The sequence below is a fragment of the Haematobia irritans genome, chromosome 1, assembly GCF_050003625.1.
Source record: "Haematobia irritans isolate KBUSLIRL chromosome 1, ASM5000362v1, whole genome shotgun sequence".
NCBI lineage: Eukaryota > Metazoa > Arthropoda > Insecta > Diptera > Muscidae > Haematobia > Haematobia irritans.
This window is the reverse complement of record NC_134397.1, coordinates 280,950,690-280,964,878: the sequence shown is the minus strand read 5'-3', so window position 1 is coordinate 280,964,878 and position 14,189 is coordinate 280,950,690. Positions and strand designations below refer to the sequence as shown.

Sequence of the window (14,189 nt, the reverse complement as noted above, 5' to 3'; positions counted from 1 at the left end):
GTCGCTTACATTTGTGAGCGACTTCTATATTTCTCAAATGTCACATTTGATCTCTCTCTCTCTCTCTCTCTCTGACAATCTATTGGTGGCTTTTTGGAGTAAACTAATGATTTCCAGTAAAAATTTGTGATAATTATCAAAACTTATTTGGTACTAGAACGGATCTAGTTGTTGAAATGGTATGCAATAAAACAACGATTGAACAAACCAGAGCACCGTGTAGGTTGGGTATCGCAGGTTAGGTGTCCACTGTGATGCTATACGTGATTTACTTCTAACATATGCGTAGCTCAATGACAAATGAACTCCTTTTTATAGTCGAGTTCAAACGGCACGCATGCGACTAAAATCGCAAATTTTACATATTTTACAAAAGTCGTACAAAAAGTGGCATGATATCAGAAAGGTTGCAAAATGCGACTAAAGTCGCACAACAGTAACACTGGTTGGGACCTGCATGCAAGCGATACTTATAATGAATTAGGGGAAGAGAATGAGGAAAACGAAGATGAGCTATCTGACTTAGTGGCGCCAGGTAGCAATTTTTGGTTGTTAAAAATAGATGTATGTCCTGTTCCTGTACATCGAACGAAAATTGTATGAGAATACATCGATTATCAAAAATGATTATTTTCAAATGTTTGGCCTGAAAATGTTAACAATGCTGTTACTTTTTTCTTGACACATATTGTATATATTCATTTATTACTCGACAACAAAATATGAAGTGACTTGCCTTTCGAAATAGAGGAACCGAAATCATTTTTTTGTTTCGAATACGAAAGAAACCTTTCGTTCGATATACAGGAACAGGGCATTAAATTTATATGTGCTGACATGATGAGAAGAAAAAGAAGCGTTCTAAAATATATGTGCGCAATGTAAAAAACCAGTCTGTGTGGAGCACAGAAACATGATTGCCACGATCATATTTGAAGAGCAAAATAAATATATTAATAAAAACAATTTTATTTGAATTAAAAGAGAATGGTCACAATTTTTTTGTTGATTGTTAATGGAAAAAATATATTTATACAATAATATATGACAAAAAAAAGAAATAAAAACTATGTAAAACATAAAAAATAAGTTTTTAGAAAAATATTCAATTAAAAAATTGACAGCGTTCTTTATTTTTTATTCATAATAATAAAGAACATCTCAGGAAGTAGTTGCACGTAGAAGACTATTGTGGAGATTCCATGAGCGTATCTGGGCTTTAAGTCTGAGGGGGGTCAATTATATTTAGGCCAATTTTGTGGGTCGATTTTCGAGAATTTCTAGGAAGAGTTAAAAGGCAAAAGTGGGTATAGCACATTAGCCCCAAGCCAGGAGAATCCTCTATCCCAAATGCCAGAGGCGTAGGTCATCTAGATAACGAGATAAAAAGGGGACATTAATGTATTTTCTAACAGCTAAAAATCATTGCAGGGGCATAGTTTTTACAAAATTTTAATTGATTCTATTAGCTTTAAGGGCGTAGAAGACTATTGTGGAGATTCCACGAGCATATCTGGGCTTTAAGTCTGAGGGGGGTCAATTATATTTAGGCCAATTTTGTGGGTCGATTTTCGAGCATTTCTAGGAAGAGTTAAAAGGCAAAAGTGGGTATAGCACATTAGCCCCAAGCCAGGAGAATCCTCTATCCAAAATGCCAGAGGCGTAGGTCATCTAGATAACGAGATAAAAAGGGGGACATTAATGTATTTTGTAACAGCTAAAAATCATTGCTGGGGCATAGTTTTTACAAAATTTTAATTGATTCTATTTGAGATAGTATCAATAATTTTGGTCCACAAATACATATACTGTTGGTATCTTCTCATATTATGATGGGTATTTATATCATTATTTTATTTATTAAGCATTGCCCTAAATTTGAAATATAGAATTCAATTGGCATCTAATGTGAAATTAAGACCTGTTTTTGCACACATAAATAAATACGATACTTTATATCGATCCACTTACGGTAGCCCCACAATAGAACTACAAATTAGTGGTATTAAAATGAGATTTAGTTATATTACCCGAAGTCGACTCCGGAGTCGGAGTCGAGCAAAATTGGCTCGACTCCACAGCCCTGGCTGGGAGTACAGACTTCACAAACTTCAAAACGTGAGTTTGAAATAATATTTTAATAATATATAATATTTTTTTACATTTACTGCTTAAGTGACTGCTGGTGATTCGAAAGACAGTAATTTGATTTATTTCTCATTGCACACAAAAAAATTTTTTTCTGATTCAATCACCAAATTAATTGATCCAATTAATTTTTTAATTGAAATGTCTTCAATCACGAAAATGATAGTATCAATCACAGTTTTAATTGGGCATAGAAAAAATTCTTGATTAAAAAATTGATTGATTTTTTAGCAAATTTCAATTAATTTTTTAATTGATTCAATTAAAAATTTAATTGATGTTGATTGCAAAACTCAATTAATTTATTTTAAAAAAGGTAACTATTTTTAATTACTTTCTGAATTGGCTTAGAGTTTTTATTTGGATTAACAAATGTTTGTTTGAAATACATTTTTAATTAAAAAAAAAAATCAGCACTTTTTAACTGAATTAGTCTTCCGAATTTGATTAAAAAGTTAATTGTATCAATTAATTTTTTAATTAAAATTTTTAAAATTTTCAATCATTGACTTAATTAACTTAATGTTTCTATCATGATTAAAAAGTTAATTGTATCAATAAATTTATTAATTAAAAAAATTTTCAACTTCAATTAACTTTTTAATTGGAAATATTTTGGCGATATTTTTTTCTGTGTGTGATGAGATTGAATGAAGTGGTACAAAATCTGACAGACAAAAAGTATGAAAATCCAAAACCAAAAATATTTTTGAAAGCAATTTCATTTCAAATCGTTTTCTTTTCTAAGAAATGAAAACATATGCCTTGAGTAATTGAAATTCCGGGATTTTTGGCAAATTTTGTGAAAGATTCGGGACACTTCCTGGAGACGAAATTCCGGGACAATCCAGGCGAATCCCGGTCATCTGGCAAGCCTAATTAAACCACGATAGTAAGCCACTATGAAAGTTTTAATGATTTCATTGATCACTGAAAAAACAGTGAACCCTTTTCCATTGCAAAATGAACTAAACTGTAGTAATATTGACCATGATTTACCCTTAAGATTTTTTTCTACTTGTCTAGTTTATAATTCTCTTAAATTTTAGTTCATCTATAACATTGTATTTTAGTTCATTTTTACAACACCATAAGATTTATATACCCCTACCAAGTTAAAATGTCAGTATTATTTTGGTTACTTGATTATTTTTTGGGAAACCCGATAATAAAAATTGGTTAACAGTCTCTTTAAAATGTCGACGACTAAACTATTTTTAAATCAATCATTCCACAGTACAGAGAAATTAAATAATTAAAGGAACAACAAACTGTTTTACTATTATGAAAATTTTCATACATTAAAATTAAACTTTCTTTAAGCAAAAGTACTATATTATAAAAATTTATGATGGAAGTTCTTAATACAATGTTTTTTGTGAATAAATATTATGACCACGTGGAACAAGAGAGTAGTTCATTTGAACTCGCTATTTGGACATTTTGACTTATCCTTTTTTCATTCATCGCAGGTAATTTTTCACATATCTTGCTGGAGAAAAAAGGGGCTCTAATCCAACTGGACTTTATTTTAGTTCCTGAAGATTAGTTGATTTTAGTAAAATTTTGCACAATATGAGTAAATGTTCCTTATTTGAATAATTTTTTGTTAACTTCAATGACGTAAACTAAAAATAAGAAAAAAAATTGTATTCACACTCTTAGAAAAATATGTTTTTCATATGTTCCGATATAAACAAAATGTGTTTTGGGCACAATTTTAAAACACAATATATTTAAGTGCAAACATGTAATGTTCCTAAACTAACACTAAATGTTTGGGACATCTATGTTAATATGTTAGAATATAATATGTTTGGGGCATGAATGTTTCATAAAAATCATATGTGTGAATGCAAACATATATAAATTTACAAATTTCGACTAAACATACATATGTTGTGATATTTTATTCAAAGCGACAGAGAGAGTATAGAGAAAGAAATAGAGATGGAAACCGGGAGAGTTGACGAAAGATATCAACATAACACAGCGAAAGAATCAAAAGAGAACAATTTCTGTGAAACCGCTTGTATGTTGTTTCGGAAAACTGTTTTGTGATAAAGCCAAAAATTTGATATGCTTAAGTCTAAATATTATTTAATTTGAATGAAGAGAATGGACATTCGGAACCAAGAGAATAGACATTTGAAAAACAAACAGCATACGTTTTCGCCTTGAGAGCAGCATTTTATGTATGTGTGGACATGTGTTTTGTTTATCATTTTGGCATTATGGGCACAATATTTTTCTTGGTTCGTTAAAAGAAATCAGTGGTCTTCATAAAAATAACAAAAAGGGCACTATACTCTTTTTAGAGTTGGGACAGTAAAATGAAATAAGGAGGAAATAGTGAAAAATTACGCAGTAAAATGTATAAAAACAAAGTTTAGTTCCTCTTTATTAATAAGTAGTCCACGAGGAGTTGACGGACACCTTCATATATAAAAGCGGGTATTAAGTTCGAGTTTTGCAGCTAAAACAATTTAAAAAGTTTATTTTCTTTAAAATGAATTAATAAAGAAAAATAAAAGGCATTTTAGAGCGATGGTGTTAAATGCTAGTAAGAAACTGTTCACGCCTAAATAAATTTATGTTTATATTATAAAATTATTTATGTATGTTTATACTCGACTCCACGTTCTTCTTTTGTTAGAGTTTTTGAATTCCTTCCAAATTTTAAAGTTTTGTACCAAAAACAGTTTTTTGTTACAAAATTGTTATTTTTGCAATAAACCAGTAAGGAAAGTCTAAAATCGGGCGGGACCGACTATATTATACCCTGCACCACTTTGTAGATCTAAATTTTCGATACCATATCACATCCGTCAAATGTGTTGGGGGCTATATATAAAGGTTTGTCCCAAATACATACATTTAAATATCACTCGATCTGGAAGAATTTGATAGACTTCTACAAAATCTATAGACTCAAAATTTAAGTCGGCTAATGCACTAGGGTGGAACACAATGTTAGTAAAAAAATAAAAATATGGGAAACGTTTAAATCTGAAGCAATTTTAAGGAAACTTCGAAAAAAGTTTATTTATGATTTATCGCTCGATATATATGTATTACAAGTTTAGGAAAATTAGAGTAATTTTTACAACTTTTCGACTAAGCAGTGGCGATTTTACAAGGAAAATGTTGGTATTTTGACCATTTTTGTCGAAATCAGAAAAACATATATATGGGAGCTATATCTAAATCTGAACCGATTTCATCCAAATTTGGCACGCATAGCTACAATGCTAATTCTACTCCCTGTGCAAAATTCCAACTAAATCGGAGTTAAAAATTGGCCTCTGTGGTCATATGAGTGTAAATCGGGCGAAAGCTTCATATGGGAGATATATCCAAATCTGAACCGATTTCAAGCAAATTTGGCACGCATAGTTACAACGCTAATTCTACTCCCTATGCAAAATTTCAACTAAATCGGAGCAAAAAATTGGCCTCTGTGGTCATATGAGTGTAAATCGGGCGAAAGCTTTATATGGGAGATATATCCAAATCTGAACCGATTTCAAGCAAATTAGGCACACATAGTTACAACGCTAATTCTACTCCCTATGCAAAATTTCAACTAAATCGGAGCAAAAAATTGGCCTCTGTGGGCAAATGAGTGTAAATCGGGCGAAAGCTATATATGGGAGCTATATCTAAATCTGGACCGATTTTGCTGATATTTTGCAAGTTTTTCGAGACTCATAAAATATTCGGATGTACGGAATTTGAGGAAGATCGGTTGATATACACGCCAATTATGACCAGATCGGTGAAAAATATATATGGCAGCTATATCTAAATCTGAACCGATTTTTTCCAAAATCAATAGGGATCGTCTTTGAGCCGAAACAGGACCCTATACCAAATTTTAGGACAATCGGACTAAAACTGCGAGCTGTACTTTGCACACAAAAATACATCAACAGACAGACAGACAGACAGACGGACAGACAGACAGACGGACATGGCTAAATCGACTCAGAATTTAATTCTAAGCCGATCCGTATACTAAAAGGGTGGTCTATGATTACTCCTTCTTGGCGTTACATACAAATGCACAAACTTATTATACCCTGTACCACAGTAGTGGTGAAGGGTATAAAAATAATATTTTATTCAAAAATCAGCCAATGTCGTTTATATCAAGCACTGTTACTGACTATAAATCTTTAATAACCCACATTTCGAAGTTTCATAATAAAAATTTAATATAGTATAAATATAAATGTGTAAATTAAAAAAAAAAACAAAAAAAATGTTCGGTCGGACCAGGGATTGAACCCACGACCCTTTGCATGCAAGGCAGACATGCTAACCACTGCTCCACGTGGCAAACAAATGTATGTTTCTGTTAAATAATGTTATGTTTGCATGGCCTCGTGGGCGCTGCAAACTATGCTATATAAATGTAACTTATAACGATAATTATCTGCTGGTGACCATAACAGCTACGTAGCCCAGTGGATAGTGTGTTGGTTTACAAACAGTATGGTCCTCGGTTCGATTCTCCGTGCAGGCGAAAGGTAAAATTTAAAAAATTTATAAAAGTGAATAATTTCTTCAACATTATTTGTATTACAGAAAAAGGTGCCAAGAACTAAAAATTTCGTGGAAGTGAAAATTACGATAATGTTAGGGAATGAGCACAATCGTCTTTGGGAAAAATTCTTCCAAGCATATAATATTTTTGGGCTCAAAATGCTTCCAAACATATAATATGTTCACATAAAACAAACATATTAATGTTTCGGCAGTATCCAATAATATATGTGCTTCCTGCAAAATATGTTTGGAACATATGTTAAAGAAGCGATTTTTTTTGAGGGTGTAGTCCTATTCCATTTATTTTTAGTAGTTTTGGTAGTTTTCAGAAAGTTTCAAGGTATCTTGATGTGGATATTATTTTTAGAGATAAATCCAGAAGACTCAGGATATTGATTGTCCCCACTCTTTGTCAAAGACTGATTTTAGGTTTAGATTTTTGGAAGGAATTCCAATTAGCCCCTGACATATTTGAGTCAGTAATGGTCTCACGTCCGTCCTTTAGCGAAGAAATCTCCAATGTCCTGTCAGATTTGTCCGTTAACCAAGAGTCCGCCAAGTCCGCCAGCTGTATGGATTTGAACGAATCAAATGATTCAATCAATAGTCAGTACCCCCTCACTCAAAGCCAACTCATCCAGTTAGAAGCTGTCAAGCAGCTTTTCCCAAATTTTGAAAAACAAGGGTTGGGAAGAACCTGCTTAATTAAGCATGAGATTGACGTTGGAAGTGCCAAGCTAATCAAACAAAGGTTTTATCCAGTCTCTCCAGCTGTTGAGAAACTGATGTTTCAAGAGATCGACAGGATGTTGATCTCTTGAAACATCAGACCTGACGCCTTGTCGCGCATGCACTGTGATGGCATTTCTTCTTCCGATCTCTCGGAGCCAGAAATAGACTTGAGTTCGGTCCACTTCTTAAATCCTGACTATAGAGCTTTGAAGGATAAGATTTCTTAAAGTCCTTCCCAATATCCCGATATACGAGTTGTCGACGGCTTTGTCTACATTAGAACAGATCACTATAAAGGAGATCGGGATCAAGAAATTAGAGCATGGAAACTTTGGATTCCATTACAACTTCGAACTGGTTTAATTTGCAGGTTTCATAACTCCAGTATGACATGCCATGGAGGCATGGCTAAAACTTCAGAATTTATCCGAAGAAAGTTTTATTGGCCTGGCCTCATAAAGGATGTCAGGGACTATATTAGTCGGTGCGAAGTTTGTAAAGCGACGAAGGCGCCTAGAAGTAGAAGCGGGCATATTGGCCTTTTGATTGTCCTGGACCATCTATTGAAATTTCATTGGCTTTGCCCTTTGCGAAAATTTACGGCTACTGCCAGTAAAGATTTCTTATTGAAACATATATTCCACATTTACGTCGTGCCGGAATTTTTTGTCAGTGATAATGGGTCGCAATTTAAAGCCAATGAATTCAACGCTTTTCTTACAATTTTAGGCATTAAACATGTGTATACCGCGCTCTATTCTCCACAATCGAACGCGTCAGAACGAGTGAATCGCTCAATAATTGCGGGGATTAGAACCTTTTTAAAGTCCGATCAGAAGCTGTGGAATGAGAACCTTAGTTTAATTAGTTGTGCTCTCAGAAATTTCATGCATCACGCGATACAGGTATCTCCATACCACGCCCTATTCGGGTTCGATATGGTGACACATGGTAGTTCATATCAACTCTTGAGGAATATTGAACACCTAGATGAGCCTATGTTCCCTTTGGAACGCGACGACAAGCTTAAACTTTTACGATCAAATATTCGAAAGCATATTGAGGAGGCTTATAACAAGAATAAGACCCAATACAATCTACGAGCTAGACCAATTTCGTTTTCGGTAGGCCAAGAGGTATTTCGAAGAAAGTTCGCTCAAAGTTCAGCCGCGAAGAACTTTAATTCTAAGTTAGCTCCCCTTTTTCTAAAGGCCAAAATTAAGGAAAAAGTTGGCACAAATTATTATATCCTTGAAGAATTGGAGGGCAAGGTAATAGGGACTTTTCATGGTAAAGATTTACGCCCATGACAACATATTTCCAATTAATATTGTCACCAATTGATCAACATTACTTGGTTTTGTAATAATATTTTTTTTCCACAAACACTAAAAAAAAAAAATCAAAATCGATTAATTCACAAATGTTAAACTTTACAAAATGTCATATTCTATTGCTAATTTTATTGATTTGTATACAATTTCCAATAACTAGTCCTATTCCATTTATTTTTATTTCTCTACTGCGATTAAATTAAATTTTTTAAGTTGAAATTAACGTTATAAATTTTTCGATTTACTCCGAATTTTATAATCAGATGAATGTGGCAATACCATTCCTTTGCAAGCTTCTTATGCATTTTTGTTCCTCTCGCTTTCGTACTGTGCTAGCTGTCAAGCAAGATCACATTTTTTCAGTGGTATCGTTCGATCATATAGTATAGAGAAAATTCCTTCTTCGACGGATATTCGAGCAATAAAGTCACATAAAATCACATAAATTGCCATAAATCGGTTCGAACGGGATCATTTTTTTTATAAAAGTACAGTCTAAAAATTAGTCTTAACTTAAGAAACCGAAAATTTTAAACATAAAATTACATATATTTTTAACACTATAAATCGGCTTTAATTATAAGAAAACTCTACTGGCAGGTAATTATAGCAGTGATTTGGTGAATAAATAAAGAAGTTAAAAAAAAAATATAATTCTAATAAATTTTAGAAATCAAATGCGAAACCATCAGTGAATTTGATATAAATGTACATACCCCCGTGGTAGTCCCACAAATTCACATGGCTACAACTCCCATTCTGACGAGGGGAGACTACGTGGGGGACACACATTTTAATCAACCAACTCTTTATTTGGTGCTTATTTTGCGGTCCGCATAGAAAACGAGAGAGACAATTTTATAGTGTCCATTTAATGCCTGAAAATTTTTGGAAGAATTTGCCATCTACACAGCTGAGAAAAAAAAAACACCGTGCTACAATTATAGTTAAACGAAGCATTAGTACTTTTTAAACATTTTGTTTAAGAAATCATTTCCCTGATCAGAAGAAGAAAATTTTAATTTTGAGCTTATTAAAAATCAATAATCTAAACCAATAATTTAATCTAATTTTTTGTTTGCATTTCCGTAATGGACAAAAATCTAACAACTTAATTTAATTGCTTAATTCCGTCCACAACTAAATTATTTTGTTTTAAATCAATTTAAGTTTGATTCGAACATTTTCGTGTTCTTTAACTTAGTTGTTAAAATAATTAATTATAAAATAAGTATATCTTAAATGCTCAATCCCAAAAGCTTATTAGCTAATTTGGTTATAATTATAGATTTTTGCATTTAGTTTATACCCTTGTTAATTTTAGTTTTACAAATGAAAGAACATGGTAATTCTTTTCATGATCTTGTAGCATAGTGTAACTGAGAATATTTCTTGAATACGCTACAAACCAAAAACAACTATAGTAAGTCTTAAATCATAAACAACACGTTGCGTCAAGCCAAAGCTAAACTCCATGGCTGAACAAGAAGGTTAAATCATAGGCCCATATGATTACAATTTTTTTATTTCGACAAAATGTTAAGATGTCAAAATCATATGTTTATGGTGATTGCAGCTCTCCAAATGACACTGCATAGCAAATGCATCTCAAACAAACTCGCGCATTCATAGCTGGAGAATTATTCAAAGATGACTTGAGTATCTTGATAACATATTCCAGAACCAAAATACCACCCACATCAGTTTTTAGACTGCATCATAAACTGTTTTTGTTAATAGATGGCGAGGATCCATTTGACTGACTTCCATTCTTAACTTTGGTGGGTATTATAGTCTTATTTGTTCATATCGGCGTTCCTCGGATGAATTATCCACTTCACAATCACTCATAGGTGACGCAATTAAATTTGAACCTTTATTTTTCTCTGATTTGAATTATTTTGTTCAGGACTATTGAAAGAATAAATAATTGCCACTTTTGCCAATGCCATACGATTCTTTTATCAGCTGATTTTGACTTCTTAAAATTGTAAACAACATATTGAAATTTGTTGTTTTTGTTATCGTGATTCAACCTCCTTATTCAGCCATGCTAAACTCTTTAAAATAACATAATTTATCATTAGCACGATTCCACATCGAACCTGCTGGAGGCCTTCAACAAACGTCGATGGAGCGTTAAATAAGGTGAGTACTAATGATCATTAGCCCTTTAGAGAAAAGCAAACATAAAAAAAACATAATTCGCGAAAGAGATTTCGTAATAGTTGTTAATGGTAAAACTTTTTTTTTTTTAAATGTTACATGTTTCATTTGTCCTTTCATTCGTAAACAAGCCTATAGAATATTAAACGATTCTGTTGTATGCTTATTGCGCTACCATTTTAAAATAAACATATTTTGGCTTTAGACTAAGATTGATACATACTCGTATATATATGTTTTCATTAATTAAATTCTAGTTTGAATCCATTCAATACTTAATTGGAAAAATATATGTAAGATAAGATCATGTAAGATAAGATCCAGCACCGACTGCTAAAGAAAATACATTTTTGATGAACATTGTGTCGAAAATAAAAAAAAAACAAATATTATATATAAAGAATACATTTTGCGATTTTTTTTTTGTTACAAATACAAAATATCTATACCCCGATCTCCCATTAACCCATCAGGGGGTATGAACGATACATCCAATATAATTTGTGCGATATGTTCCAATAGTATGTCAGAAGAGCAGGAGTGTATAGTTTTGGCTCAATGTAGTCATAGCTTTCATCGGAATTGCATGGAGAATCTCCTTACTCATTCCGCTGAATGCCCTACATGTAAACGGCCGTGTGAGTTGTCCGAACTTCGCAGTATGCCCGTATCTTCTCAGTTAACTCATTCCCTGCAGAATGAATCGGAAAAGACAATCGATGCTACATCTCATCAGCACACAAAGATATCGAAAACGGCCTATAGAGGCAAGAGTCGAGGTGCCATATCTAAACAATACAATTCGCGAAGTTCCAAAAACCTCTTTCAGGATCAGAACCAGCTTATTGACTGGCCTTCGGCAAATAATTCTGGCGTAGGCTTATTGAACGAGGTACACCCATCCTTGATTGCGGATGCCAGGACTGATCTTCGAACTCAAAATAAAATTTATACTCCGATCAGGGCAACAAATTTTGACCCAATGGTACTGAAACAGATGATTGAGAGTGCTGTTACACGTATTTTGAGTAATTCGAATATAAATAAGGAAACCCCTGACAACCGAAATAGTACCGGAGATACAAATATTATTCGACCTGATACGGGTGATAATGTTTGTAACCATGGGACATCGGGTTCCCCACGGTTATCCACACAGGGTGGACCGCCACCGATGTATAACTCGAACTTTGCCGCGAATCCTGTCAGCGGCAGCCACGAACATTTTTCTTTAAGGGCGGATAAGATCACATCCATTATAAGAAATTGGAACCTTAGGTTCGATGGGTCGGCCCAAGGTCTAAGTGTCGACGAATTCTTATACAGGGTTAGATCATTAACAGCCAATAATTTTGATAATGATTTTTCCGTCATATGTAGGAATATTAACATACTTTTGGCGGGAAAAGCACAGGCCTGGTTTTGGAGATACCACAAACAGGTCGAATCGGTTGTATGGGACGATTTTTGTGTTGCTATAAGATACCAATTTAAAGATTTTAGAACCGATTTTGACATCCGCGAGGAACTTCGCAGCCGGAAACAAAAGCCAGCCGAGAGTTTTGAGACCTTTTACGAATCGATTTCTAGTGTGCTAGACCGGTTGAGTAGTCCAATTTCGGAGGAGGATTTGATAGAGATCATTACAAGAAATTTACGTCCGGAGATACGTCATGAACTTTTATATGTTCCCATACTATCAATAGCCCATCTTCGCAAATTGGTACAGATGAGGGAGAATTTATTATGTAATGATCTTCTTCGAAGTACATATCACAGATTCTCGAACGCCACTCAGCGAAGAAATGTGGCGGAGGTGAATTTCGGCGGAGAATCCGAATTAAAGTTAGGCGAAGAAGATTTATCAATTGAAGCTGTTCACCTAAGTCGCAACACACCAAAGTGCTGGAATTGCGAGGGATCCGGACACTTTTGGGAGGACTGTTTAGGGGATAGAAATATTTTTTGCTACGGTTGTGGAGCAAAAAATACTTATAAACCAGATTGTGTGACCTGTTCTTCAATACGATTCTCCAAGAATTTTCATAACCCGAATCTGACAAAAAATCAATAGAAGTTCAACATTTTAATTATGACATGATCGCAATATATTTCAGCATGGGAATCAAAATGTTAGGGATGAAAGTGATGAAGTTAAAAAATACAGAAATAATAATGTTTCGATTTTAAGACGTGAGAATGTTGGGGACAAGACTTTGCCAACATTACATCCTATTTTGCCTTATCATCAAAAGTGGGCGCAATATATTACTAAACGCAATTTTCGAAGTTCCTGTAAGTTCTTCTGCCATTTCAGTCCCAAAGCGATCAACCGTTAGGAACATGGCCTCTTAGACACCGGTGCCAACGTAACATGTATAGGCTCCGATTTAGCAAAACATGATTTTTCGAAGTACCATGAATACCAACTATGGAAATCTTCAGTGAGTACGGCAGATGGTAGTTTTCAGAAAGTTTCAGGGTATCTTGATGTGGATATTATTTTTAGAGATAATAAAATAACATAATTTATCATTAGCACGATTCCACATCGAACCTGCTGGAGGCCTTCAACAAACGTCGATGGAGCGTTAAATAAGGTGAGTACTAATGATCATTAGCCCTTTAGAGAAAAGCAAACATAAAAAAACATAATTCGCGAAAGAGATTTCGTAATAGTTGTTAATGGTAAAACTTTTTTTTTTTGAAATGTTACATGTTTCATTTGTCATTTCATTCGTAAACAAGCCTATAGAATATTAAACGATTCTGTTGTATGCTTATTGCGCTATCATTTTAAAATAAACATATTTTGGCTTTAGACTAAGATTGATACATACTCGTATATATATGTTTTCATTAATTAAATTCTAGTTTGAATCCATTCAATACTTAATTGGAAAAATATATGTAAGATAAGATCAGAGCTTGAATCATTATCTTATAATTGAATTTCTTATTAATAAAATCTAAATATGAATTTTGAAATGCAATTCTTTTGAATTTGAGAAAGAGACTACATGATGGTTTGGTAAATTTTTTTTATTGTATTTTCTTAGCAAATATGTCGTGCGATTTCTTCCAAATTCAATAGCGTTCGTACTTGTGCCCAAAAAACACCCTGTACCAAATTTCATCCAAATCGGTTAATAATTGCGACTGGAATCCTGTGAACAACAAATACATGGACAGACGGACGGACACCACGCGCTAGATCGACTCAGGAGGTGATTCTGTGTCGATCGGTATATATTTTAT

General features: G+C 33.5%; 1 protein-coding gene across 1 annotated transcript; it reads left to right on the top strand.

Annotated features, from left to right (window-relative positions):
* The first annotated feature begins 9,144 nt into the window (after positions 1 to 9,144).
* LOC142227934 (uncharacterized) lies at positions 9,145 to 13,919 on the top strand. Its single transcript, XM_075298176.1, has 2 exons — positions 9,145 to 9,365; positions 9,436 to 13,919. The coding sequence occupies exon 2, from the start codon at positions 11,410 to 11,412 to the stop codon at positions 13,003 to 13,005; it is 1,596 nt and encodes a 531-aa protein (XP_075154291.1). The 5' UTR covers positions 9,145 to 9,365; positions 9,436 to 11,409; the 3' UTR covers positions 13,006 to 13,919.
* Positions 13,920 to 14,189: the final 270 nt, after the last annotated feature.

What these genes read in the sequence shown, in the direction of transcription:
- LOC142227934 (XM_075298176.1), top strand. Translation starts at nt 11,410, where the DNA reads ATGAACGATACATCCAATATAATTTGTGCGATATGTTCCAATAGTATG.